We start from the raw sequence: 27,171 nt of genomic DNA, 5'->3' as shown, positions 1-27,171 counted from the left end.
ACATAACAAGCTAGCCTGGAAAGCTGACATAAAGAAAGCCAGAGCTCCTGATGACTCAGGTACTGATGTACTCCATCAGAATAAACTGCTATCTGATAAAATTGGCTCACTCCAGATACAGAAGAAAGAGCTTTTAATTTTACAGGGCCTCTTTATTGGAGACTGAGAGAACCAAGAACTGTGTGAAATGCAGTCACATCTGTGGCATGTCTGAGGTGCTGTGGCATGTCTGAGGTGCTGAGGAATGACTTGGAGCCAGGAGGAGCTCTGCTACCCTTGCAGACATGGAGGAATACATGCCAGGGCGTTCGGGAGCAGCAGGAGAGACTTGGCATCCCAGTTTTATGGGTGGTCCTTATGTTATGACAGTGTCTTGATGGAGTCTATTAAGAAACTGTCCTAGAAAGAGCCGTGTGAGGGGGTCACTCTTGAGGTGGGCCAGTCAAAGGTCTGAACCTGAGTTCCACCAGTTGGCATTTGGTTGACAGGATAAAAATAATCTTCAAAATTGTCATCTGTGTTAATTTTGAGAGCCAGTTGCCCTATAATACTGGCATCCCATTCTGCATGTTCCTAAGCTCCTGTCTTGAAAGGCTTCTCATGGCATGGAACACCATGCTCCACTTAAACAAGGCCTGGAAATGTGTTCCCTGCTACTGGCATGAAATATTCAGTCTTAATATCCCTTCACATCACTTGAGACAAGAAGAGCAGAAACTCTCCATCTGCCTTCTCTGCAGTGTTCATTATTTTACATATTTCTTTTATATCCCTTGCTTCCTCCAAGGAGAGCTTTTCCTCGAAGTTTGGTTGTTCCTATTATTGTTTAATGCTGCTCTTTTAGAGACAAGATTACCCACTACACTCAGGGTTCCTGGGGGACCTGCCCCTCTAATTACATTTAATCACTATTTTCCCTCACATTCCCTATGGATTGCAGTACCTTCTTCAGTTTTTAGCAAGCTGAGCAAAGGTTTTCTGTGCAAAATTGAAAGCTAGTGGTACCAGGATCCTGTAAGCAAGGACCTTCTGAAACACTATTGACATCTCAAGAAAAGAGGTCAGGTGTTCCTAGAGATGACGCAGCTTTTACAATAGTTGGCTGCTAGTTCTGCCATTAAGCAGGAATAAGCATTTCCTTATTTTTTTGTCTCTTGTATCTGAGAAAACATCAAGCTACTTTGTGTTTTTTACTGTTTATTTTCTACAGCACAAAACTCACTGTTTCCCATTTCTTTTCCAGGAAGACTCCACCGAGGACTCCTGAGCTGGTGTGAGTGTAGGAAAAAAACCTGTCATATTTCTGTTGTTTTATAAGAATGCCAGTTTAACTCTCAGAGATGAAAAAGCAGCAGTAGAAAGATTTTCCTGGCTAAAGCTACTTGGGGTTGGAGGCTTTCCCTGGGAGAGCCTTTGTGGAACTATGTCCTGTGTGCCCAGGGTAAGGGTGTTTGTTGGGCTGAGTCACGCTGCCCTGCAGAGCTGACGTGGCCCTTGGCAATCAGTAGGAAGCACAGATAACTGAAATGCTCCCATAAAAGCAGACTTTGTGGACATAAGCTGTACGTGAGGAGGTAGACTGACAACAGATCAAGTGAACTATGGTTGACTGACTCACAATTTCCTCACCTCACCAGCTCTGCTGGTGAAGCGACGGCTGTTCTTACCCACAGAGCGCATTCAGGCTGCAAACACCACAGTTCACAAGCCCGGCCACGCCACGTGCCTTCAGGAGCTTTGTTATGCTTCAAAGCAGCCTTTCTTCTCAAAGTCTCCAGAAATCACCCACTGAGTCTCCTACGGTCTGGAGGAGAGGAGGTTTCTCAGGCTGGACTGGCGTTGTCACTGCCACCATGGGGTTTAGCAGAAAGGTGGCAGTCAGAAAAGGAAGCAGCAGGATGCAACCTCATGACTGAGGCAACCTTTCCTTCTGATCCACAAAGATGATGCAGCTCTGGTTTATTTTTCCCAAGGGGAACAGAGGGCTTTGCTGTTAATACAAAATGCAGCAGAACAGTAACAACATTTAGCTCAGAGATAATGTCAATGAAACATAAGGTAGAAAATCAAACAGTTTGTTACGTTCCCTGCGTCAGCAGATAACATGACTCTTTTTATTGCAACTGGAAAACATTAAAGTCACAGGAGGGTGCATGGCTTAAATATCACTTTGAGGGTATGGCTTCCCCCTGCATCTCTGACACAATTAATTACTGGCTTTGAAAGTACCTCTCTGGTGCAAGAGAAACAGACCCGAGGTTTTCAGCTAGATCAGGGCTCCCTGGGAAAATGTCAGCTGAGGGGTAAGCCAGCTCTACATAAAGGTCATTTCATGCTAAACAACTGATGCAAAATTTCTTCTTAAAGCTGCTCTGACCAATTCACTGAGATGAACTCAGTGGGATAGCTCCCTGACTCAGTGAAGATGCTGCAAGAACAGTGTTGTGAACCTCAGCAGCTCAGCACTGAGGTTAGTCCTGCGCAGCTGGACTTGGCTCTGGCTCAGTTTGCTGACCAGGACTGGACACATTTCAGCAGTGAGTGGATCAACCCATGATTCATACAAGGGAGGCATGGAAAATTGTATTCATGCTGCAGGACTCACCTTCAGCCTCAGGCTGACCCATAGAGCTAAAGAGGGGAAAATTGGTTTACCACTAAGCCTGTAGGAAGGGCTTTCCCCTCAAAACCAGTGTCTGTAGTTAATAATCACGTACAGCTGCTTCTCTGCTGGGGATTCCCTTTCCTTTTGCCTTCCACTCTCTTTCCATTCACTCCCATCTGTTTCTTTGCTAGTGCAAAGGGGTTATATAGGTACTCTCAGGTCCAATTCCAGAAGGTCAGACTACTGAAAGCAAACTGGGAGCTCTGTCGGGGCAAATCCAAACTTTCCAACTCAGTTGTGAGTGGTTGCAGGAGCCATGGAGACACACCCCCAGCCAGCTGGCAGCAATGCTGAGGCAGGAATGCCATCCTCAACCCACACAGCCGAGGACTTTTGTCTGGCTCAACAGCAAGTAACACAAAGCAGAACCTCAGGGAGGACAGGGCTAACACTACCTCCCTCCTACAGCCTCTCCAATTTCCTTACCTTTATCCACGTGACTAAATTCTGCAAACTCAGTCCTTCTGCAGTCTGGATCAATACACAGCAATCTGTTTTACATTATGTCCATGATCTCTTTCCTCACTTTATTGCTGCTGTGTCATATTTTAGGGATTAGGAGACAGGCAGACTCCAACTAATGTGATCCCCAAGGGGAAAAAAAAACCCAGAAAAACCCCAAGCCACCATATTTTGCCCATGAGGAGTCTGAGCATAATGGAGATTGTAAGGCACAAAGAGATTTCTGCTGGGTAGGGGAAAATATGCTGTGAAAATATTGTGAGTGACATTTACAGGTTGCTGGAGGGAAATCCCCACTGACTTCCTAACAAGCATTTAATATTTAACATAGTTGTGTTTTTTGACTTCTTTTGCTGTTCTAGCTCCCAATGAAGTCTGTTTGAGCTGTATTAACTCAATTAAGCTATATTAACTCCAGAAAGCCAAGGATGAAATTCTGAAGCATGAGAAGGTACATCTTTATTTTCTAAAGCATGTCTATGAAAGGTAAAATTAATGGCCACTGACACTGAAGCCCACGGTTATGAAGGAATGGTAATATTAAACTAGTCTTTCTTTCTGGTTGTGTCACGTTTTTTGCTCTTTAAACTCAACTTTTTAAAGGGTGAGCACTGGTCAGGTCAGACACATCTCTCAAGGAAGTCATCAAGGAGTCCCTGATCCTGGTGATATTCATTTGGGATTTACTGGCTGAGTCTGCAGAACAAATTGTACCGGACAAACAAACCTCTGCCAACCTTGACCACCAAGGAGCAGAACAACACGCGCAGCCCAGTCTGCCTGGGGCCAGCACCGGACACAAACACGAGTTAGTGAGCTGCGAGCCCAGGCGTGAACCCGTGTAACCCACGGATTTCCACACTCGTGCGTTCACACAGCCCATAGCCACACGCTTGTGTTATTAAATACAACCGGCATCGCTGCTGTTAATTAATCAGTTTCTTTTTTTTTTTTTTTTTTTTTTTTTTTTTTTTTTGACTGGCACAGGGCTACGGCCGAGAATTTAAGCCTGTTTAAAGTACGATCAGGCATGAGGCTGCCACTGCTTCAGCGCGACCTAACGCGCCCCTCTATTTCAGCAGCTTCTGCGGCCTGACGGAGAACTGCAGCCTAAAATATAAATCTGAGTCAAACGGGCCGCGGAGCACCCGCGGGAGGGGTTCGGTGACGAGAGCTCCCAAACGCCGGCCGCGGGCACTGCGGGCCGCCGCAGGGTCGGCACCGCGGCCCCTTCCGCCGGCCTCGGCCGCGGCTCCTCCTCCGGGCGGTGGCAGAGGCGGGGCCTGGTTCCTCCCGCCGCCGCCCGGGCCCTTCCTGCGCCGCCCTGCGCGGGGGCACCGACGTGTCGCGGCGGAGGAGCCGCGCTAGGCCGCGCATCCCGCCCGGCGCCTCAGGTACAGCGCCGGGGGCCCGCCCGCCGCCGGGGCTCCCCCGGGGAGCGGCCGGGAAAGTTTAATTTCCCCGGGTGCCCTTTGTGTGGGCGGCCCGGGCGGCCTGGGCCGGGCGGCGGAGCGGAGGGACGCGAGGGGAGGTGGGCGAGGGGGGGGGGCGGCCCTCCTTCCCTCCTTCCCTCCTTCCCTGCAAATCCCCGTTCCGAATTTCCATGGTAACCCCCGGCGGGCAGCAGGCGGTGCCCGGCGGGAGCCGCGGGGAGGGTGCGGAGGTGCCGGCGTGAGGCCGGGCCTCCCTCATGCGGTCGCTGTCCCGCAGGTCCCCGGCAGCATTCCCGACGATGCCACGGGGAGAGATATGACGACGGCCTCCGGGAGATACTCCTGGCGTGTTCTCCATAAGGTATGGCCGGCTCGGGAGCTAACGTTCAGAGCAAGTATTTAGTGTTTTCCTCTGGCGCATGGCAGCCAGGATAGATTGGGATGTGGAGCGCTAAAGGACTTGTTGGTTCCATAAGCCGTGTAGGAATGCGAATGGTTCCTGGGGTTGTAGATGACCCTAAAATTGTGTGATGCGCAGATTAATCTCTTGCATTTCTTTACTGCAATTTTTCAAAGATGGTATGTGGTGTTGAGAGAAATACACATATGGAGGTGTAAAATACCAACCTTCTGCAACCCCAACAGAAACTTTCCCTCTCTGACTGTCCAGTTTGGGCCTTAGTACGTTGCTGAGTCCCTTTTTCTTCTCTATTTTTCTTATACTCTCTAAATACTTAGGATTTCTCTTACAGGACACAGAGTTATCACAGTCCAGTGTAAAAAAATATAGAATGCCAATTTTAATGTTCATCAAAGTAATTACCAGCCTACAGATTTGCATGTGGTTTTTTGGTGGTTTTTTTTTTTTTTTTTTTGAGTTTCTAGCATAGGTGGGGTATTGCCTTTCCTGTCTTACCTGTGCTGATGAAGTCCTGAATGAGAAGTCCTATGGACTTGTGCAGCTGTTGCTGTGCAACCCTGCAAGAAATTGCTCTCTTACTGAAAAACCCAGCTGCAGTATGCTAATTGTTGTAGTGGCTGAAGTAATTACTGTTGTGATCTGATTCGACAGACTGTAGTGCAGACAAAGGGTCTTGAAATGCTTTGGGCATTAGGGTGGTTTATCTGTTGGGTAGGAGAACAGTGCCTAAAATTGACAGATAGACAGGAGATCCACGGAGATCCAGGAGATCCACTGGGCAGCCTCGCTAGTGAGGCCAGAAGGTTGCACAACGAGAAGCATCTCTACCTCTCCTATCCCATTTGCCAGCAACAGGATCTGTCCCAAGTGTCCCTCTGTCTTCAGCACCATCTTTCTCTGTAGTGGGAGTCTGGCATGTGTGCAGGAATCTTGCCTTGTTGACAAGCACAAAATTCATGGGAGGAGGAGGAAATGCACATTTCCAATGTTGAACGAAGATATTGTTTGCCTGGAGAATGTCAGGCAGCGTTAGAAATGAGTGGAGAAAGCAGACTGCAGGCTTCTCTTTGGCAGTTTGGGCAGGAAGAGGTTGGGAAATGGAATCATGATCATGTAGGTATTGTTTCTTCTTTTGGGGCAGCAACTCTGTGAAGAAGCACTTCTGCTTCTCCAGAGTTTGAGTAAAATGAGGAGCTGTGAGTCTGAAGGAGAGAGAAGGCCCATGAACACCATATTGTCCTTCCAGTTGAGAGGCTCACAGTTTTCCTTTGGTTTCCTTTTTTTTTTTTCTTCACACTTTGTTTATTCTTGTCTTGTTTTATGAATGGAGTAGAAAGAGTGAGCAGGTGAGCATGACTGTGGATGTTCTACATATATTTTTCTGGGGCCTCATATGAGTAAGTCAAATCATATTTACCAGCAAATCTAGGATTTGTCTTAATATTTTTAGCTTTTTGCACCCACCTCACCTAGGTGCTAGATTAAAAAAAAAACCAAAAAAACTGAATATTCTTAGCAGAAGGTAGAGAATTCTTAATGTGTTTCCTTCATACTCAAAACTGACAGGTGTTCCAAAGTATTCATACCTAATAGCTTAAATATCCCAGCTTTTTCTCTATTAATCTGGTTCTTAAAATTTTTAAAAAAGGGGGCCATTTTGGATGTGTGTGGGTGTGTGTTAGGGCTAGATTATTAGAATTGGAGTAGCATGTCTGGCACTTTGCAATATGTTAGAGAGTTTCCATCATTTTTATACAGTCGCTGTCAGCAGCAGTGCAAGACCTTCCTTTTGGTTTTTGGCATTCTAGGTGTAGCATGACCATACTGGGTTTTATGCTGTGGAATTATTTACTCTTTTTGTCAACGGAAGCTGTTTGAGGGATGAAAAGGAACTGATGTGATTAGAGGTGATCAGTTTTGTTTGATCTTCTGTTGGGCAGGTATTAATACCACAAGGACTATCAGCAAACATGGATGGCACGCTCTGTTGCACACCAAGTTAAAGTTTGGATGTTCTTGTTTGCTGAGTACCTGCCCTGTAGAGTGACAGTGGGCTGGCATCCTGTGTCAGGACTTGATGTGAGGGGCACTGGGCCTGCTTTTTGTTAGTCTCTGGTCACAGCTTTATGCACGATGTCAAACTGTGAAATATTTTTATTTGGCTCCCTCAGAGCCACTTCCAGTTCAGGACTTGGGTAAGGCTTTGGAAAGACACGATTCCCATGAAAACTTGTATTTTTAGGAAGTTATTTTCTGATGAACAAGAGCCTAGTCCTGCTGGAGATGGCAAGTGGAAGTGCTGTACAGGGAATCGTGCTGTTGACACAAATTGCTGTGAGCATCTGTCAGACTCCTTTTGTCACGTCAGCACCTCGGTGTTGGGATTTTTGCTGGGGCTGGTGCAGTTCTTCTGCCTTTTCTCCACATGTCACTGCTCTGCAGTCTCTGCATTTAACAGACTCGTAGCAGGAATGCCTGCTGGGGTTCCTTGGTCTTTGTTCAGCTGTGTGGACCCCTCTGGAGCTCTGTAAGATGCTTGTATTTCGCTGTTTTCCAAGGAGGTAATGCACACTGTAATGCTGATGCCTGGAAAAAAGGCTACAAAGAGACTTCATTCTCATCTTGTGTGATACTGTGGGCAACTAACCACAAGGCCTTTTCTGACACATATTTTTACTGCTTTGATGATTGTTTCTGAATTATTCTGACCTGTCTGGTGTGGAAGAACTGGGTGCATAATGACCTAAATAGCTGTAGGTAGGTTTGTTTCTCCAGCACAGAATCTGCCTTCTGATTTCAAATTAGTGTTCAGCATTGGGACGTTGAGAGGAAGTACATTTGCTACAGTGGGTACATCACAAGTGTTTAGTGTAATTGTTTATTTGGTACCTGAATGAAAGTGAAAGATTACTTTGCAGATAGTTTGTCTAAAAGGAGATAAATTGCTTTCCAGTTTTTTGACAAAATGTTTACACTTGTGGATTATTTTAAGTAACAAGACAATATTCAGTGATGGGACATTTTGGGGTAATTCTTTTCAGAGGATCTTATTCCTGTGTTTAAAGAAATGAAGCTCAGCTAAAGCTTTTTTTAAAATTTTTTTAATCCGCTGTTCATGTGCCTACAGCTGGGAAGAGCAAAAGAAACCAGTACAAAATGTGATAATATGAAAGTCAGATGTTTTTTTATCCTGGCCTTGTAGGCTACCCATAGTGCTTTGCAGTGGGGATGCAGCTGTTCTGTTCTTTCTTTGGAGTCACTACTGTTTTTTCTTGCCTCTTGCCCTGTTTGAGGAGAGTGTTTTGGGATGTTCTTATGAAAGAAACAATTCAAGGGGAGGGTGGTGGCATTACTCTTTGGGCTATTCAAGTGCTTTTGCTTTTCCACAGTCCCCAGTCTGTAGTTTGCTGGGAAAGTAGCACAGTCTAAGGAATTACAGAATCTGCCGGAGCATAACAGCAGGGCTGATGGGAAATGCAGATAACTCATACATTGCTTCCTTGTTGGGTTGATTTCATCCCATCAAGGCTAACCTGGATGGTCATCAGTCATGTTAACTTTGCAGAGAAGGTACACCCTAAGTGTGAGAACATGAGATTGGGGATACTGTTAGTGTGTGCAGAGTGCACTCAAATAAGTGGTTTTTTTGTGAATACAAATGTAGTTGTATTTATTAGGCTGTGAGAAAGGCCAGGCTCATATGGGCCTCCTCTCTAAGTTGTGTGAAGAGGTTTTATGTTGGAGTGTGCTCCAAATGTTTCAGCCTGAGGAATTAGCTGGTTAAAAAAAAAAAGTGAAAGCTTGCACTAGTGCAGTCTGGCTCACATTGTCTTACAAAGGTGCTGTGTACTTTGCTCGTACCATGGTTTCCCTGTTACAGGGTGAAATCCTGCTGATTTAGAGCTGGGTAATAATACGTAGGGAAAGCTCAACTTTTGAAGACAGAGTAAATATATTAGGCCAATAACAACATGCCATTTATCAGCTGTTGAGGTCCTGGAAGGAGTCCCTTGTGTATTTTTATCTTTTAGTTACGTTTCAGGCATGCTTTTCTTTAATAAATACCTTTGGTATTTATAATATTTTCTAGAAATGGTGCAGTATCTTCCTTTAGCTTGACTTGTGGGTGGCTTCTGATAGTTTTCTATTCCAAAGCATCTTGGGTAGCCAGAAGAGTGCTTGAAATATTTTAATTTCACTCTGTTGTTGCCAACGCCATGACAAGCAGCAGGGACTTTAGCATGCCATTTGTGTTCACAGAGAAACTTCTCCTGCTTTACCTTTGGGGTGCAGAAAAGTGCCTGCTGGTGTCCACGTGTGGCTTGTTGTGGACAATGGGGAATACTTGAAGGAAAGCTTGCTCAGTGTTGCATGTTCAGTTGGAACCCTGAGGGCTCTTCCCCCTGAGTGCTGAGTGTCTCTTCTTAGATGTCACTATTTTTGAAGCTGAAATAAAATTTGGAGAGCAGATTCTATGAATGACACTGGAAAAACAAAGCATGTGAATAATTACACTCAGAACATGGGAAGGCAGTTTCTGAAGAACTTTTGTACAAGTCCTGATACTTAGAAAAACAAACACGTTCTCCAGAGTTACAACCACCCTGTGCAGTCACTTCTGAGTAATACACGTTGTTGTTTGTTGTGCTCTCTTCCAACAGCTGAAACCTCGGGTGCAAAACTCAAGAGTCACAGCACAGTCATCTCAGAAATAACCTCGTGATTAATGCAGTGCTAGCTCACAGAGCTGCTCTTTCGCTGACTGTGCAGTGTCCGAGCGTGTGGCTCTTCCTCTGTCACCACAGTGTTTTGTTCCGTGCTCTCTTGTACAGCTGTGTCATATTGTACTTGCTGAGCGTGTTACTGAGCAAGAATGTTTTTAGAGAGGAGGCTGTAAGGTGAAGTACAACTCTTTGTGTGCTCAAACTGTGGGAATACTGTCAATTCAGATCATCAAAGCTATTTTCATTGTTGCTGTGGCTGATTTGGTTTAACTTCAGGAGTATTAAGTCATTACAGTGACAGTGTAATTTAATATAATCTTTCCTAAATAAGGAAATTAATACAGTGTGTACAAAATAGATGTAATATATTGAAGGCATGTTGCAAGTAGAGCCATAATCCTGGGTTCCAGGCTCCATCACTACTCTTGTGTCTAACCTCTAAATGTTTTTTTAATTGCGTTAGTTTAATAGACATCGCTAGACAAAATGTGAGTAAATTATGGTGATTACTGGAGAGAACACAGTTGATCTAACCCATTTTAATTGTATATCATTTCAACACTGATGTCATGAAGTTACACAGTTGCATATTTTTACTACAGCCATATGTTCTTCTAAGTAAGAGACTCAGGGGATTCACCATTTCATAATTCACTCTGCACAGTGAATGCAGTTAACTGCATTTACCTGCCTGTCATTTTGCACAGTTAGTGCAGTTAACTGTGTTTACCTGCCTTTGACTTGCATGGAAAATTTAATGAGTTAAAATACTCTGCAGAAGTTTTGTTCTGTGTTAACACTGAGTTTCATTTTTTTTGGTGTGTTTAAATCAGCAAATTTGTTTATTATTGTGTATTTTAAAATGTTGATTTAGGGGCTAGTTATAGATTCATTTGTCTATAAAATGTTTAGTAGTGGAGCACAAGGAGCTGCTGTTCTGTTGGTGAGCAAATTAAAGTTTTTCAGTTGTGGGTAAGGTTAATGTACAGAGGTGAGTGTAGGGCAGGATTTTTGCCTTTATATGGGCTTGGCACATATTCCTTTGTAATGTGGATTTAATTCAGGTACTATTGTCCAGTTTTCTTTGTCTTTCTGGAGTTATATTTTGTTGGTCGATTTAAGGACTGCATTTTGAGGAATGCCTGGTTTTGGGCAGTACAGAGATGAGTTTTTTCCTGTGCAAATGTGGTTGTTCATTGGGGTTAATTATCCATAAGGTCCTGACTTATGAGGGTACTAGAATAGCTGCTAGCTATGAATAATTTAGTGCAGCATCAGATTGCATGCCACTTAAGAAGGCCTCTGCCTATGAAGCCTTATATCTTGTTGAAATTCACTCAACAGTATGAAGGTTACTGCTTGCACTGGTATTTTATTGTACTCTTTCCTTTCTATTTTAAGATTGTCAATAAATATTTCATAGTGATAAGTAATGAAAATACCTGTGCAAGAGTAGGCAGAGCTTGTTTTTGAAATGCTGAGGTGTTGAGCTACTCTTCAGTCTTAACTTGTCTTTTAAATTTATTTTAAATCTTTGACTAGCATCAGACAGATAGCATTTTCTTCACTTATATTTATGGAGTTGAGACAATTCATATCCTAGACAATTCTTTTAGATGATATTTCATTGTGGGGAAAGGAGAAAGGCTTAATGAAAGGCTTGCAAGAGTTACAAGATTTCAGTGCTTTCTACAAATTGCCCTAGTTGCTCATACATTTGACTAGAGCAGACTGTGGCTCATATTACAGAGGCTTTTTCAGGAGAAAAACTGCAAATACAGCACTTTGAAGCAGTTCCAAGTGCAGATAAATTTACTGTATGCCTTTAGGAGACTTGGTCATAGCAACATAGCACTGGGTATGTTTTTTAAGAATGCTTAAAATAAGTGTTTTATCATCATATACTAGATTTTTCACAAAACCACCCCAAAACATTTGAGAAGAGCTTAATGAAGAAGTTAAATTGGAAGTGTCAAGGGAAGAACATAAGCAATAAAAGTAGTAGAGAAAAATAGTTTTGTGGGGCTTTTGGGGGAGAGAGATAAATGCTTTATGATTTTTAAGGAAGATCTGCCAGATGTCTGGAAAGGTTTTTTGTCTGACTACTTCTGACTGTTCCCATTCTCTGTCTGCTAGTAAGTTTTCCTTACTATGGGCCTCTTCATTGGGATGCTCTGTTATAGCTGAACATATTTTAGAATTGTCTTGTAGGACACTTTCAACCTCGATTAGAAAGTAGAACCTGTTCTTTTTCTTTTCCAAATGAGATTTGTAATATATGTGACGCTGCTGGAAGCCAGCATGGTGAGATACAGCCATCCCTTGGTGCCTGCTTTAGCACTTGAAGATAAAATTGGCCTTTAATCTTCTTGTGCTCCTTCACAGGGTAGTGAGTAATTTAAGTGTCCATTAAGGGTTAGTAGTTAAATGCCAAGATCTTGCTAGATGTGTTTAATTTCTCCTTAAAGGCGAGCATCCAGATGAGTCCCTTTGAACAGGCACTCCTTGAGATGTACAGTTTTAATAAACTCTCAAACCTCTAATAGTTGTGCAGTGTGCTACTGTCTGATACTTTGATGGAAATGCAGTTTTGTTTACAGATGGAAAGAACTCATTAAGTTCAGCCCCGGTGTAAAATTTTTAAGGCTATTTATTTTCAAACTGGGATCTTAAAATTGAACTGAAAATTAGTGGGACTTTGCTTACTTCACTAAGCAGCCAAAGAAGTTGAATTGTCAGTTTTCCTGATTCAAGTACAAGGTTTCCTGATATTTGAGAGGAAATTTTAGTATCAATGTGTGCAGGGTGGCTGCAATAGTTATGGCAAGAGAGGAAGAAGTGCCTGAAAGACTTGCCCTTTTTTTTCAAATGTAACATTTTATTGTTGCTGTGCTCAAGAACAGGCTATCCTCCAAACCTACAGGTGTGTGAGGAGCAGAGTACGAAGTTACTTTCTACCTTTTATTTTTGTGTTTAAAATAAACTTTCTCCTGTTGTTGAAATATGCCAGTTGAAGTATTGCACTTAAAAACAATACTGGAGTGTCATTGTTTTGATACATTGTCTCCCCAGAGCTTTATTAAAGCCTTGCTATCTATTGTTTCCTATTTAGCTTTTATCAAGTGGTGATTTTATGCAATGGCATCAAGCCACAGTTCTTCACCAGTGCCTCAGTCGAACAGCAGCGATGCTTTCTTTAAAAAAGAAGTGGACGCCACGAAACGCTTCCGCCCCGTGCAGTCCCTGCCAGATGTGTGTCCCAAGGAGCCCACAGGTACTGCTGGTGTGCAGGGAGAGGGAGAAAGCAGCTCAACTTGCTGAACCATGGCCAGCTATCCAGTCAATAGTTCTTGTATACTGGGTGTAGGGTACTAAGCCATAGTCTTACTTCCAAGCATGCTGTGATTCTTTTTTATACCACCCAGTGTCCCTTTGGAGCAATAGGAGAGACTATTTGCAGCTTGTTTTAAGATGTCCCCATTACAGGTGGGACTTTGCTTGCATGATTCCACACATACTCCATGTAAGAAAAGGGTGCAGTCTGACAGAGCTGGTAGCAGATGTGTCCAGTGTGCTTGGAGCCTGGCTGCATTCCTTCTGGGAGACATCCCAGCCCTTCTGCAGGAAGAAGCAAGTGACCTGTCTGTAGTACTAGGTCTCTGGTGCTGTTGTTAAACCAGATTTTGGTCATGGTTCCAGCTGTAGTTCCAGTGTTGCACTAAGGCTTAGTGTACAAAAAGGAGTAGGTGGGATGAAATCTTAAGAATTATGAATTGACAAATTGCAGCTGTCATCCTGATCAAGATCAGGTTATTAGAAACAGTTTGTGGTTGGAATCTTTGTGCTTCATCTACAACAATCTTTTTCTCTTCAGAAGAAACTATTGTTGAGCTAAATCTGTTTAATGAGTGTCAATACACCACTTCTATGTTCAAAACTTGAGTTGGTTAATCTCATAGAAGAAATGCAAGGTGATATGTTGCAGAAGGAGAATATCATCAGTCATTTGCATAGATAATTCTAATCCAGTATGTAATTGGTAAAATATGGTTTGATTAAGAACCACATTTTAGCAAAAGCTTACAGCTTTGTTTCTCACCCTAACAAACTGTCTTGTCTTTTGTGCTGCAGGCAATCCCAATGACTTACATGACAGCCCATCTCTAGTTGTGGATCAGCAAAGATGGACTATTTATCATTCCAAAGTCAATCTCCCAGCAGCACTAAATGATCCTAGGTTAGCAAAAAGGGAATCTGATTTCTTTACAAAAACATGGGGAGTGGACTTTGTGGACACTGAAGTCACGCCTTCATTCTACCTCCCACAGATCACCAAGGAACATTTTGCATTATACCAACAGGAAATCACTCCGGTAAGAACCCCCAATTAGGTGCACATAGTCCTAGGAACTAGAAAGAAATCCTTCTTCTAATTAGGTTATCCTGGCTAGTAGCCCACTGTACAGTTATTTGATAATGAATTTGCTTTTTCAGTGTTGTTTTGGTCTTCATTAGACATTTCTGATTTTATAATCTCAGAACCCATCGTGTGGAAAATGCTCTCTGAATTGTCCTGAGGCAATTTCATGTTATTTTTAACTTCTGTTTCTCAGTACTGAGCTCTGCACCAGGGCTTGCAGTTCATATTTATTCTTTCTGGTTGTTAATCCTTTTTTCCTGTAAGGATTTTTTAAGGATTGGGCTCTACTATGCACCATAGCATTCTCAGACCTTTGGATCAAATGACTACATGCTGCAAGGGTTGGAGATATTTTTTAGGAGTCTTCAATCTAAACATTGAAACATTTATACATTAACTTCTTAAACTATAAAGAGGCCTATTATCTTGGTGATTTCTTTTGTAACAGGGAAGTGTAAGCTACATCTAAGGACACCAGGACCAGTAGGAGACTTCTACAATCTCTTAAAAATACAAGTGTCAGTAAGTATGTAGTCTTTTTTTTTTTAATTGAAAAAACATGTAGAAGTCTCCTGCTGTTTTCTGCTTCCTTGGTTTGTAACTTCCTTTTTTTTTTTTTTTTTGCTGGTTCAGAATTAGCAGGAAGTGTTACTTGTGTAATTATAGTTAAGGACTGTAGAAGGGAATTGTCTATAACTGAACTACAGCGGAACGATTGTCTTTAACTCACATATTCAGCATTTAAAATGTTTTAAGATTTCATCCTTTAAAATTAGTACTTCATGCAGTGACTGCTAAATGAAGGAAGGTTTTGAAACTGGGACCTGAGCTGTGATGTAGTTTCTTGCAGAAATCTAGTGAACATTGGTATTCTTTAGAAACATAATTTATCACCACTATGGTTTCTGGTGGTGTTTAAAATTCAAAGCTCAGCATGATGAAACAAGATATGTGGTTTCAGCAAGGTACTTATTAGTAATATGTACAAGTAATTTCTCCTTTCATCCAGTTTGATTTAGCAATGAAAAATGATTCTTTGTGTGTTAGTGTGATTCCTAGATTAGTCAGTAAACAAGTGTTTGTATATGTAATTACCATTTATCTGTGGCTGTATATCATATGTAGAGAAGTTATTACACCTCTTCAATAACTTCTGTGTTCATTTTCTCTTGAGATGTAAAGATACAGGAAAAAAACAACACATCCACTGTAGGTTGAAGTTTATGGTGCCTTTCACCTGGACAAACTTTGTCTGAGCTTGTAAGAGGAAGAAAATACTGTGAACTTGCCAAAATTACTTTGCATAATTTAGTTGTGTTTCACTAAATGTTTTGCTTCAAATGAAAAAATTCTGGGTTTTAAGCATCAGAATAATTCTTTAATATATTTTCTCTTCTACAGAGAGAGAAGGTTCATGAAAGGTGCAAGAATACTTGTACTCCTAAAGATACCTTTGACAGGACACTATTACACACTCACGGTACAGTCAAAGCCTCCTTTAGTCATTAAAAAGTGGTGTCTTTTTGTATCAATATCTTATAAAATCAGTATCAAATGTTATGAATGTTACTCATCATTGATTCTATAATGTACTAATTGTCTCTGTTACTTGCTTGAGATCTTCATGTACAATAATAGCTGATGATTTCTTTGAAACAAGAATTGAAAACTCAGACATGGTAGGCTTAGAAGTATTCATGACCACTGCTGACATGTTACAGGTCAAAACTTTAGTGATACCTGCTTTTAAACTTTTTCGTGGCATGTTTGGATTTGTGATGGGTCATTGTGGCCCTGGCAGTGTTTTCTTTAACTGCTTTTTATTTAAAGATGAATTGAAACCATTGCATCAAATTTGTATCACCTGTTGGCTTCTCAGTGAAGAACTGCAGTGCCATTCCTATATCTGCCATGAGAGTCACGTCATGGCTGAGGTGGGAAATTATATCTCAAGATGATCTAGTCTAGACCATCTGCTCAAGCCAGGGCCATCTATGGGAGGACAATGTCTAGTTGGGTTGTGAATTTCACAGATGGAAATTACACAATCTGTCTGGGCAACCTGTTTCAGTGTTTTAGCACCCTCACAGTAAAAAATACTTCCTTATGTTCAAGTGAAATCTTTCATGTATCAGTTTCTGCACATTGCCTCCTATCCTGGCACTGGACATCACTGAGAAAAATCAGCTTTGTGTTCTTTGCAGCCCCTCTTCAGGTCTTTAAGCACATTGACCTCAGCTGGGCTTCTCCAGTCTAAACAGTCTCTCCTTCTTGTTTCTTAATCATCTTTGTGGCTCTTGACACGATTCATTCCAGTGTGTCTAGGTCTGCCTTGTGCTGCCTTTGTGCTCCCTGTGAGAGGGAGCTCAAACCTGCTTGTGAAGGCTGAATTTCAGGACTTCTTGGAAGTAGTTCAACTAATAGGAAACTAGGCAAGAAGGAAGGCAAGAGGCAAAAAAAAAAAAAAAAAAAAAAAAAAAAAAAAAAAAAAAAAAAGACAAGGAAAAGAGAAAAGAAACACTCATAACTTGGAGAAAGTTTTTATGATTTATTGTAATCTACTTTCTTAAAAAGGGTAAAGGGTTTTTATTAGCATCAAAGGGTTCATTTATCAATCCTTGTTTGATAAGTCTTAATCTATATCAATGTCTACAGGTCATACAGCAAAAAGGGTTCAGTAGTTTACTCCTTCTGATCAAGTTGTTTTTGTTGACTTTCTTCCTCCTCTTCTGTGCAAAAGGAAGCCCTTCTGCAGGGTTTCTCTGTGTTGGTGTTACTTTGGAATAGCTGTTCCAGAATGAGTCTGTCTGTGCTGCATGCTGCAAAATCACTCTTAGCTTAATCCATTTTAAAAGAGTCTGAGTGTTTTTAAAAAGAGAAAGTTGCTGCCCCCAAAGTAACTAGGAGCTCCTTGTGTAGCTGGACAGTTCCTAGTAGAAGCATCATTTGGTAAACTGAAGCTTACGATTTTGTATAAATTCTGCTGTTACTGTTTCCTATCTTCCTCTAACTCCTGCCCACAAGACTTAGCCTTTCACTCCTGTAAGTATTGATCTGTCCAAAGGCTGAGGACAGCAGGATGATTCCAAGGTTGCCCTTTGTACTTCAATACACATAAAGTAAGAGACAAATGAAGTAAAAAACAGAGAAGAATATGGGAGTTGATGCTGGGGTAGCACTTGCCATGTTTGTCAGGGTTGAGCAGACTGTCCAGCAGAGAGATATGGGCTTGTTGCTTTTAAATTCCTCAACGTTTTTGTTCTCCAGTGTGCCTCCTCTTCATAATGCCCACTAAAGTAATGAGTAAGGTGGGACAGGGGATTTTGGCTGAACCTCAAAAGTCTGAATTTGCCTTTTCTTCAAGTTCTGCTGGGATATAATGAATAACTCTTTTCCCAGCTCAACTCTCTCAAGCTCTGCAATTGTCAAGTCAGCATACTTCATGGGAATTAGTGCTGCTGCGCTGCTTGCTCAGTGCTTGAGACTCTGGCCCGAGCCCTTGTTCATCCTTCTTGCCAGTCTTTGTGCATCCAATCTCCAAGTGCTGGGCAAAAGTGATTATATGGGCAGCTGCAGTCTGAAGCATTAAAACTGGGATGATGTTAGAAGGACCTTTTACTGGCTCTTGCCAGTGCACTAATGAATGTAAAGTGCTAAGTGGATTGCTTTGTATGACAAAAACTGACACCGCCAGAGCAGCCAAGTGCGAGCTCCCTTGAGTAGTCTGGGCATGAGACCTGAACTGCAAAGGACAAAAGAGCACTTCAAGGAATCAGAATATTTCAGGTTGGCAGGGACTTCAGAAGGCCTTCACTGCAACTGCCACCTCAAAGCCAGTTCAACTGTGAGGTCAGACCAAGCCATTCAAAGCTTTACCAAGAAAAAACCAGAAATATCCAGAAAATCTCCAAAGTACCCAGCCCTTCTGGGCAGCCTGCTCCAATGCTTGACTGTCCTCATGTCATCAAGGTTCTCCTCATGTTCAGTCAGAAAGTTTCATTGCAGTTTGTAAGCCTGTTCCCCTTCTGTGAGGAACATGGCATCATTGTCTTGCAAACTTCCTCACGGGATTCACTTGTTCAAGGGAATTGTTTCCTATTATTTGCTCATGAATGACTACCTGTGTTTTGTTTAATTTTAGATAAATCCAGGACAGATCTGGAACAAGTACCTAAGGTATGGCATCTGTGGACTTGGAGCTGTTGCTTTCTCACATGAAGTGTTGGATATATGCATGTACTCTGTTCTTTGTAGAAATTTTGCCTTCACTGATGACTTGGGTTGATTCTCAAGAGGATCTGTAGTGCTCAGAATTTAAAGACTAAGGATGATTTGCTTTGTGGGTTTTTTTTTTTCCTTATTGTTTCCATGGTCTCACTTTTAAAGTATAATACAACTACCATTATTTTTTTTTCATCTTTAAATAAATGAAGTTAAGCCCTCAGAGCTGGGCAGAATTAGCCAGTCTAGGAGGAAGGGAACACTGAAGAGTTTGAGAAAAGCTTGAATATTGCCTAATGTACAACTCAGCATTAGGTTTAACTACTTGAACCCTTGATCAGAGCTCTCTTGCATATAGGCATGGAGCATACACGATGTGGGTTTTTGTGTCAGGTTGACAAAAGACACAGCTCCAGATTGCATTTTAGTCTGAATAATTTTTTATAGGTATAATAAGAAGTTAGAGTGTTAATATGGGTCAGCATCTCTGTGCCTGTTGTGTAGGCTGCAACTTGAGTAGCTGTCACTCCACTATTTAAAGTCCAGGAAACAAGAATGCTTGAATGTGGTGTGATGCTGCAGTCTGTGTTGAACCTTTTAAAATTACACTTCATAAATAGAAGGCAGAGGGTTCTACTGCCTGCCTGTAAGCTCAAGGTGTTGTCAAGTATAAATAATGTTACCAGAGAGAATTGTAGATTAATAGTTCTCCAGGAGGTGTGGTTAATGTTACATGTTACGCTCTCTTCCTGTGCCCAGCACAGTTGCTACATCCTGCCTAAAGGATGTCAGCTGGAGGCTCTGCTCCCTCCCAGGGAACACTTGCTGCACCCTGACAGCCAGCTGGAGGATCAGCCTGGTGGGAGCTGTGGCCCCAGGAATGGGCAGATCAGCAGCAGGATGCTCTTGTTAGTGAAGAAGCTTTGCTCAGATCCTTGAGAGGGCCCAGCTGCACTTCAAAGCTGCCTGTGTTTGCACACTCAGGGTGTTCAGGTCATCTCAGGTGGTTGAATACATATGTAATTTTGGAGCTGTGACTTCCACTTTCAGGAGGATACGACTTTGTCAGATCACACAAGCTCTTAAAGTACATTGGTTGTAAGGTCTGGAATGAATTTCTTTGCCCGGATAAATGAAAATCTGGATTTTGAAATCAACAAATAAGGTCTCTGTTAGCTTAATGAGATAGGAGATGTGTTTAACTGGGGCAAAAAATATAGGGGTGAGTGAGGCACATTTATTTCTTTTGTTTTTCTGTTTCAGATTTTTATGAAACCAGATTTTGCCTTGGAAGATTCCTTAACATTTAATGCCGTTTTACCATGGTCTCATTTTAGTACCGCTGGTGGAAAAGGAAATCGTGATGCAGCTTCCTCCAAGTTACTTCAAGAAAAGGTACAACTTGTACAACTTTGACACAAGTTATGGTTATCCATCAGTGCTGGTGGATACTGCAAAGGAGCTGCATGGCTGCTGCTGTGTAGTGTTTCTTGAGACATCACTGTGGGCTCTGCTATCTCTTGTTTTATAGCAGGCTGCAGATTGTTAGTAAATCATGCAGGAAGCATCCTACTGAAAGAGAACTTTTTTCTCCCTGCTCAGTAATCTGTCAAATCTGGAAAAAAAAAGAATCTGTGTATGATGTAACAACTGGCTCTTCACGACAGCTTTAACTTACTGAAAGAGCTGTATATGGAGAACTTCAGAGGTGTGGAGTGGTTTTCTTAGGGAGGAAGAGCAGTTCTGTGAGAAGGGAAAGCTGGGTTTCACAGGTTGTACACTGTGTCTGTTATTTTCCAACATCTCAGGAAACTTTGAGATTCAAGGCACTGTGGTTTCTATGCTAAAAGCAATACTAAAGTCTATGGTGTTTGTGTTTTAGGAGATTCCTCTTTTCTTGTTGTCTGCATTGATCTGTTTTTGCATTTCACAGAGGAGAACATGAAAGCAGAGTGGTTTCTTTCATATTGGAAACAGAAGTCTTTTTTCTTTTTATCTTTTTTTGCTAGTTATGTAGTCATACTATAGAAGATCTCATAATGAGTCATCTTTACAGTACCAATACCCATAAAATGCTTTTAGGAAATCTGAGTAGTGAGGTACATTAGGAAAAAATGAGGTACCTTAGGAAAAAATAACATGAGATTGTCTGGAAGGTGTTTCCAAATTTCTGGGAATTAATCTTCCTGCTCTCCTGCCAACTCAGGAAGAAGTGGCAGGCTCTGCTGGAGGCTAACTCAAAGGTTTATTAGGTTGTCCTCCACATCTAAAGTTGGAGGAAGGCTTCTTTGGAGTTTTTTGGAGCAGTTGCTGTCTGAAGATGAAAAAGCAATGTCTGGCATATGCTGTGAAATTCCCAAAATGTGCCTGGCAGCAGCATGGACACTCAGAAAGGACTTGTGTTGAAGCAGACCCAGAGCCCTCACTGATGCAGAGGAGTGAAAACACTGCTTCATATGACTGAAATGAGCCCAAATTTGTTATTTTGCTTTTTAAAGCCTCTGAACTGCACAAGGTTTACACTTACCACATGTAAATATGTGCTCTGCTGCCATAATTGTCCCTAGCTCCAGGCAACATTTTCCAACAGGATTTTGAAAACCTTGTCTTAAGTAGCATCTGCTTACAGCCTTTTGGACTGCTATTGATCTACTTCAGAAATTTCCTCTTGATGTTTTCTTCTTTACCTCCTCCCATGTGTTGCCCTACATTGGGACTGTAAGCTCTTTGAGGCAGGTGCTGTTTGCTCTGATTGTTCTACCTTGTTTAGCATAGTGAAGGGACCTGGGGCACTGGTTGGTATAATCACATAAATAACTGTTTGTAACAGCCATTTCTCTGATCCCTGTGTCAGAGTCTGTCTTGGCTTTCCCTGTGGCTAGGTGTGTCACAGCTGGTTGGTGGAGGATGCTTCTGATTAAATTAGATGTCAACAAAAAAGGTGAGTTTGCATATTGTATAAATCCCTAGTGTATCCATAGGAAGCAGTAAGAAAGTAACTCCAAGAAGGAGACATTCTCCAGCTGATTTCCTTTCCAACTCTGGTTGGCCTTCTGGAATTCAGCAGGAGGTTTGAATGCTTGGCATCTCTGAGAAACCAGGTCATCTGACTATTAACATTCAGATGAGCATCCTGAAGCCTCAGTCCTTTGAGTTTGCATATTCAGCAGAAGCCAAAACAGAGAGCTTTTACAGTCAAAGAACCAGGCCAGCACAGTGGTCTGGTAACTGTTGGACATGGAGAATTTGAATTTCAGGTTCTGAACATGTAGGTGGACTCTGTCTCTGGGAATCCCACAGTGCCAGCACACAGGAAACAGGCTTAGTACTAATTCCAGCTGGTTGGCAAAAGTACAACTGCAGCCAGGGATACCCTGGAGATTTTTCTACAAAGAAGGTACTACAGCTTTTTAAAAAAGCAGAGCCATTCCAGTGTCATCAAATATAGTGGCTCCACCTTCAGCAGCTTCAGTGACCCAAATTTCATAGCATATCTGCATATATATACTGTTGCTTGCAAGCCAGCATCCAGAGCTGTCTCCTGGTTATTGTCCATAATCTGTGGCCAATGTGCAACCACGTGGTACAAAACTTTGGGTATTTTAGATTTATTTGCTTTTCTAACTTTTTGTTTTCAAGCAGGAAAGGCATCAAATCAGTTTTCCCGCAGTGATTTTGAGTTAATTTAAGAAGAAGTTATTAAACCACAACAACAAAGGGATTTAACTTTTATTAGCAAAATTTCCTTGTGATACAATGAGACAAATACTCTGAAAGTGTATTTGCATGGTGATAAAGCTTCCAAGTCATAACAATAGTGTTGGTTTTTCCTCTTCCCTCCTCTTCCCAGCTGAGCCATTATCTGGACATCGTGGAAGTCAATATTGCTCATCAGATTTCTCTCCGTTCAGAAGCATTTTTTCATGCAATGACCTCTCAGCATGAGTTGCAGGACTACCTCAGGAAAACCTCCCAGGCTGTAAAATTGCTTAGAGAGAAAATCTCTAAAATTGATAAAGTAATGTGTGAAGGATCGCTTCGAGTTTTAAGACTGTCGCTCACCAGAAATAACTGTATAAAAGCATACAATAAACTGAAGTTAATGGCTACTGTACACCAAACACAGCCCACAGTACAGCTGCTGCTCTCCACTTCGGAGTATGTTGGAGCTTTGGACTTAATAGCAACAACACAAGAGGTGTTACAGCAAGAGCTTCAAGGTATTCACAGTTTCCGGTAGGTAACCATGTAGGAAATACGTAAAATGCAAGCAGAGCTGGAATGTGTTGAGCACAATATGTTGGCTGAAGGGATTTGTTCCACCTTTGTTCATTCATTCTTAGAGGATCTAATACAGAAGGTATAAAATGTAAGTGTGGCATAAGCAGTGTGACTAATGCCTTTGCCATAGATGGGGTGGTTTTTTTTGGAGTGGGATGAACTTTTGATATCTAAATGCTTTGTCCTCTGTTCTGGTTTACAGATGTTTTAGGGGTGCAGAGATGAGAGCAAAGCTGTGGCTGGACTTTCATCTTGCATGGCTTGTAGCTGAGAGGTTTTTTCCACATGGGGGTTTGCAATCCTGCAGGCAGCACTCCAGGGATGGGTCCTTGGGCCCGTGCCTTTAGTGGCTCCTGAGCTGGAGTTGTTAAAGGAACATGCAGGAGTATTAGCACAGTAGAATCCTTCTAGCTGATTTAAAATAAGCTGTCATAAGATACAGGTGGTTTAAAAGTGGTGCATGTAAAGCTGCCAGTGTGGCATGATGCTGGCAGAAGCAGTGTGTGGTTAAATCAGCTCCAAGGCTTGCATCAGCCAGCTGAGGAGCTGTGTGCTAGGTTTTCTAGGTTGATGCTGGGTGAGGGGTGCTTTGTTTAGAGGTTTTGTGGTTCCTGCAGCCCAGTGGTCCACAGCTTGGATAATGGAAGCATGGTTGCTGCTCAGTACCTGCAACATGAGCGTTCAGAACTTTATATAATTGCTGGTCTTGTCCATCTCTTCCTGTCAAGTTCCTAACACATCTTCTAGCTAGTTTGGAAAAACACTCAAATTTTATGTGGAAAAGATCTCAGGAAAAAGTCCTAGAAAAAGTATTAAAAATGAAAAAAAATTTAAAAGCTAATAAATTATTGGGATGAAGTTGCTGTAAGTGTTTTTGTTAAAAAACCTAGAAACAGACCATCTAAAAAGTGCACCTTGTCTCTCTTCAGATGCCTCAGTGCAGTCTGTCCTCTTTAGTGCTCCTGCTATCAACCACTTGATTCTAGTGCACAGTGCTTGACTGAGTCACCTCTGTATCGACCTTGGTGACAAGTCAGTGCAGTTCTACAGCCCTGTGACAGCATCACTCAGAATCAGCTGTGTTTTGCAGCTGGGTAACTTTTGTGCTCTGTCAGCAGAGAGTGCCATTCTCTTGTTGTTGATTGACATGGTATTTGCAGGTAGATAGTCATCTTGTCTGTAAAGAATAATTTCTATGAGTAAAGCTGAGCTGGTTGTTTTGGTAGTTACAGACAGTGGTGTGTGTGGGAAATATCCTCTCTGCTTTGGACAGTAAAGGCTCACAAAGGTGAGTTAAGGGCTACCTAAGTCACATACCCCACCAGAAATGCAAGTGCAGTTGAGAAGCCCAGCACAGTTTCCAAATCTCACAATGGCCTGTGTATATAACTTGTGTGAAAAAATAATGTGCAGTGGTAAGATGGAAATCTTGATAAAACTGTTTCTAAAAATAGATAAAAAAATTAAAAAAAAAAATCTTAATTGGTGGCAAGCACATATTCCTCAGCCTTTCTTCAGTTAGAAATACCAAAGGTATCTTCTTGCTTTATTCTGAGCAAGAATGATGCAGTTGTCAAGGGAGTTCAATACCCAGTTTATTTTAAAAGATACTTCTAAAGCAATAACACATTTTCTAAATAATTACTATTTTTTACGAAATATCTGATAAAAAAACTCCCAACATCTTGTTTTAGTGTTACCATGGCAGCTTGTAGAATTTGGTGTTTCCAATTGAGTCAGAATCATTCAATATAAAGCAGTAAGAAAACTACTCAAATCATCAATTAATATTTCCTTTGTCATACTGTATGCAGAGAAAAATGTAGTTTGTTTCTAGTTGTAGCAAAAAATGAAAAAATCGTAAAGGTTGTGTGAAGGAATACTCTGGTGTCTTTAGTCTGGGTTAATGTCACTAATGATATGTGTCAGTTGTAACTGCTTGCTACTACTCTAGGATAGAATTAAAGTTTTAGGGCTCTAACCTTTTCAAGTTCACCCTTTTAATTTTACAAAAGAAAGCTAATGTGTTAACTAACTTAAAAATCTGTGAAAACACTTTCTGCATTGTTTTCACAGTCCTTGTTGGGGTGATGGAGATACAGTGATGTTGTTTGTTGGGGGGGTGGTTTGGTTTTTTGTTTAGTGTTTTAGGGTTTTTTTTTCCACAAGTATGTTGGCCAACCACACTTTTATAGTATCTTTTTAGAGTAAACCACAGATACATGGAAAAATTGTTCTCATTTGTGTATTTTAAAAGAGGCTTTACCCTGCAGTCATCATTATGCATGGTAGAGTTGTCATATTCAGTATTCATTGGAAGGATCTGATGTGTGAGGGGTACCTGTTCAGAGATAATTACCAAGGTGTTTTGCTGGAGTGTGAATTAAGGTTTGACTTGCTCCTGATTGTTTCAGGAACCTCTTGGGCAAAGTGGTGGGGGCAGGTGCTGGGAGCTGTTGGATGTTGTAGCTGGGGTTTGAGAGGACAGGTTTTAGTGTGTTTCAGTGCAGTTCAGCACAGGTACAGAAATAATGTACCAAAGAACATCTTCATGCTTACCTCAGTGAGAGCCTTTGTGTTGTGGCTCCTAGTGCTGCAACTCCAGTTACATTAATCTTTGGGGTGTTTTTCTGTTGTGTTTGTTCTGAAATGCCCGTGATGCAACTGGCTTGGATTTTCTACAGGCTTTTTTTTTGCTTAAATTATATACTTGAATGTGTCTGCTTTGTCCATTTCTATGAATTAATGAACAACAATTTCAAAAGCAAGTACATCCCTGGCCATCTTGAAATTAAAATAAATAAATTAATCTGCTCAACTCAGATCCAGCCAGATTCATGGACTTCATCTCAGTGCTGGCCATGTGGATTTCTGCAAGGAAGAGGAACCAGGTGTCTTAAGCTATGACAGCAAAGGATCCAGCTACACTAGCACTGAATTAAAGCCATGTTCATCCCCCCCATTTTGTATCTAGGCTTATCTAAAATATCATAGCTCTTCTTAATTCTCATTTTTAAAGTGTCTGTGTGTGTTTGTTTTTGTTCAAGAAAAGGCAGTCTGATTTTTACAGACACTTGTTTCCAGCTGTTAGTGGAAGTTGAAAAGCCTGGAGTGTTTGACATCTCTGAAGTTGACACTTTTAAAGGGTGGTTGGCATTTCTGATGTGAGAAATTCCCTTGTGGTTCTGTATGACAACAGTCTGCAAAATATGGTCTAAAATCTCCCATACGTGGGAAAAATATTTTTCATTTAGAGTAGCAAAAAAAAAGGCAAATTTAAAAACTCCTGTATATTCTCTGAAAGCCATCCTCTCATGTGAATTTAATCTGTGATCACATCAAAAGCTGAATTAGAAGAACTTGTGGACTGATGGTCTGAGGAACTCAACAAGGAAAAGAAGTATTCAGTCTTTTTAACACCTTTATACTGACAAGCACTGAGTATTCTTAGTTCTGGTTCACCTCACTGGGCAGAGAGGTACTTGGCACCTTCCAAAAAAGGAAAAAATCCCTACTTCCAGATTTTATCCTCCATCAATATTCAAGTCCATATGTTTTGGTTTAAGGTGACAGTGCCTCTGAAAAATGCATGATTTCAGCTGCTCTGAGGAGTGAAAGATTGGAGCCTCCCATTAAGCCAGCACTGATTGCATGGAAATTTCCTGCTGGGTGGTTATTTTCTTCAACTGTGAACTAATGATTTGTTTTCAGGGTGATTATTTAGCTCATATCTCAATGGCTGTTTTTCTTAGGCATCTTGGCTCACAGCTCTGTGAACTGGAAAAGCTGATAGATAAAATGATGATTGCAGAGTTTTCAACTTATGCTCGCAATGATTTAAATAGACCCCTAGAAGATGATTGCCAAATTCTAGAAGAGGTATGTCTTGTTATTGAAATAAACTGTCTCATGAATATGTTTGCATCTTTAACATACTTAATTAGCACCAACTAATTCACTCAGGTCCCTAGTAGCAACACTATAATTTTAGACTATTTATCTTCTCATCCACACCTTTCCCCGCCCATTTATTTTTGTGCTTGATAAGATTAAATAATTCTAATTAAACTCTGAACTGCAATCCAGGCCCACTTTATTTTTTCAGAATAATCAGTTTTCTTTTCTGTGATTAAATGTACACTGAGTTCACTTCATGAACCTAAGCATCTCAGTGGAAAAGACTCTGATCAACTTGGTTGTAAAATTTAAGTTTTGCTATGAAAGCTGATATTTGCATGTTGTTCTCATTCTGTCTCCCCATGCTTTTATGGGTGTTTATACCAAGCATATGCTTGTCCTGAATGCATGCTTAATTCACAGTAAATATATATATATATATATATATATATATATATTCATTCCTCTGAAGATCATAAACATACACAGATTAAGTTATTGTGGATGCTTTCTAGCCCAGAAGAGATTTTTCTGGTTTTTGCCTGTAGGGCTATTTATTAATTGCTAGAGCCTGTGACCTGTTCAGCCTTGTTTAATCCAGTTCATGAGGTGCAGGGGTTGGCAGTAGCACTGCAGTGCTCCCCTTT

At 41.5% G+C, this 27,171-nt stretch overlaps 1 protein-coding gene across 3 annotated transcripts in view; it reads left to right on the top strand.

The window, feature by feature from the left end:
* The first annotated feature begins 2,605 nt into the window (after positions 1 to 2,605).
* The window catches only part of VPS54 (VPS54 subunit of GARP complex), a 49,372-nt gene continuing 24,806 nt past the window's right edge, over positions 2,606 to 27,171 (top strand). The window contains exons 1-10 of one of the 3 annotated variants that reach the window (XM_053939510.1): positions 2,607 to 3,578; positions 4,838 to 4,921; positions 12,818 to 12,979; positions 13,837 to 13,942; positions 14,034 to 14,078; positions 15,527 to 15,605; positions 18,267 to 18,301; positions 19,684 to 19,741; positions 22,197 to 22,582; positions 26,380 to 26,506. In XM_053939510.1, the coding sequence (XP_053795485.1) occupies positions 12,844 to 12,979; positions 13,837 to 13,942; positions 14,034 to 14,078; positions 15,527 to 15,605; positions 18,267 to 18,301; positions 19,684 to 19,741; positions 22,197 to 22,582; positions 26,380 to 26,506 (972 nt within the window). In that variant the 5' untranslated portion in view covers positions 2,607 to 3,578; positions 4,838 to 4,921; positions 12,818 to 12,843. Of the gene's footprint in view, positions 3,579 to 4,122; positions 4,522 to 4,837; positions 4,922 to 12,817; positions 12,980 to 13,836; positions 14,079 to 15,526; positions 15,606 to 18,266; positions 18,302 to 19,609; positions 19,742 to 22,196; positions 22,583 to 26,379; positions 26,507 to 27,171 lie in introns of those variants that run through there. The other 2 variants (XM_053939508.1, XM_053939509.1) reach the window with 2 other exon arrangements.

Source organism: Vidua chalybeata, chromosome 3 (genome assembly GCF_026979565.1).
Source record: "Vidua chalybeata isolate OUT-0048 chromosome 3, bVidCha1 merged haplotype, whole genome shotgun sequence".
NCBI lineage: Eukaryota > Metazoa > Chordata > Aves > Passeriformes > Viduidae > Vidua > Vidua chalybeata.
This window is presented reverse-complemented; position numbering and strand designations above follow the sequence as displayed.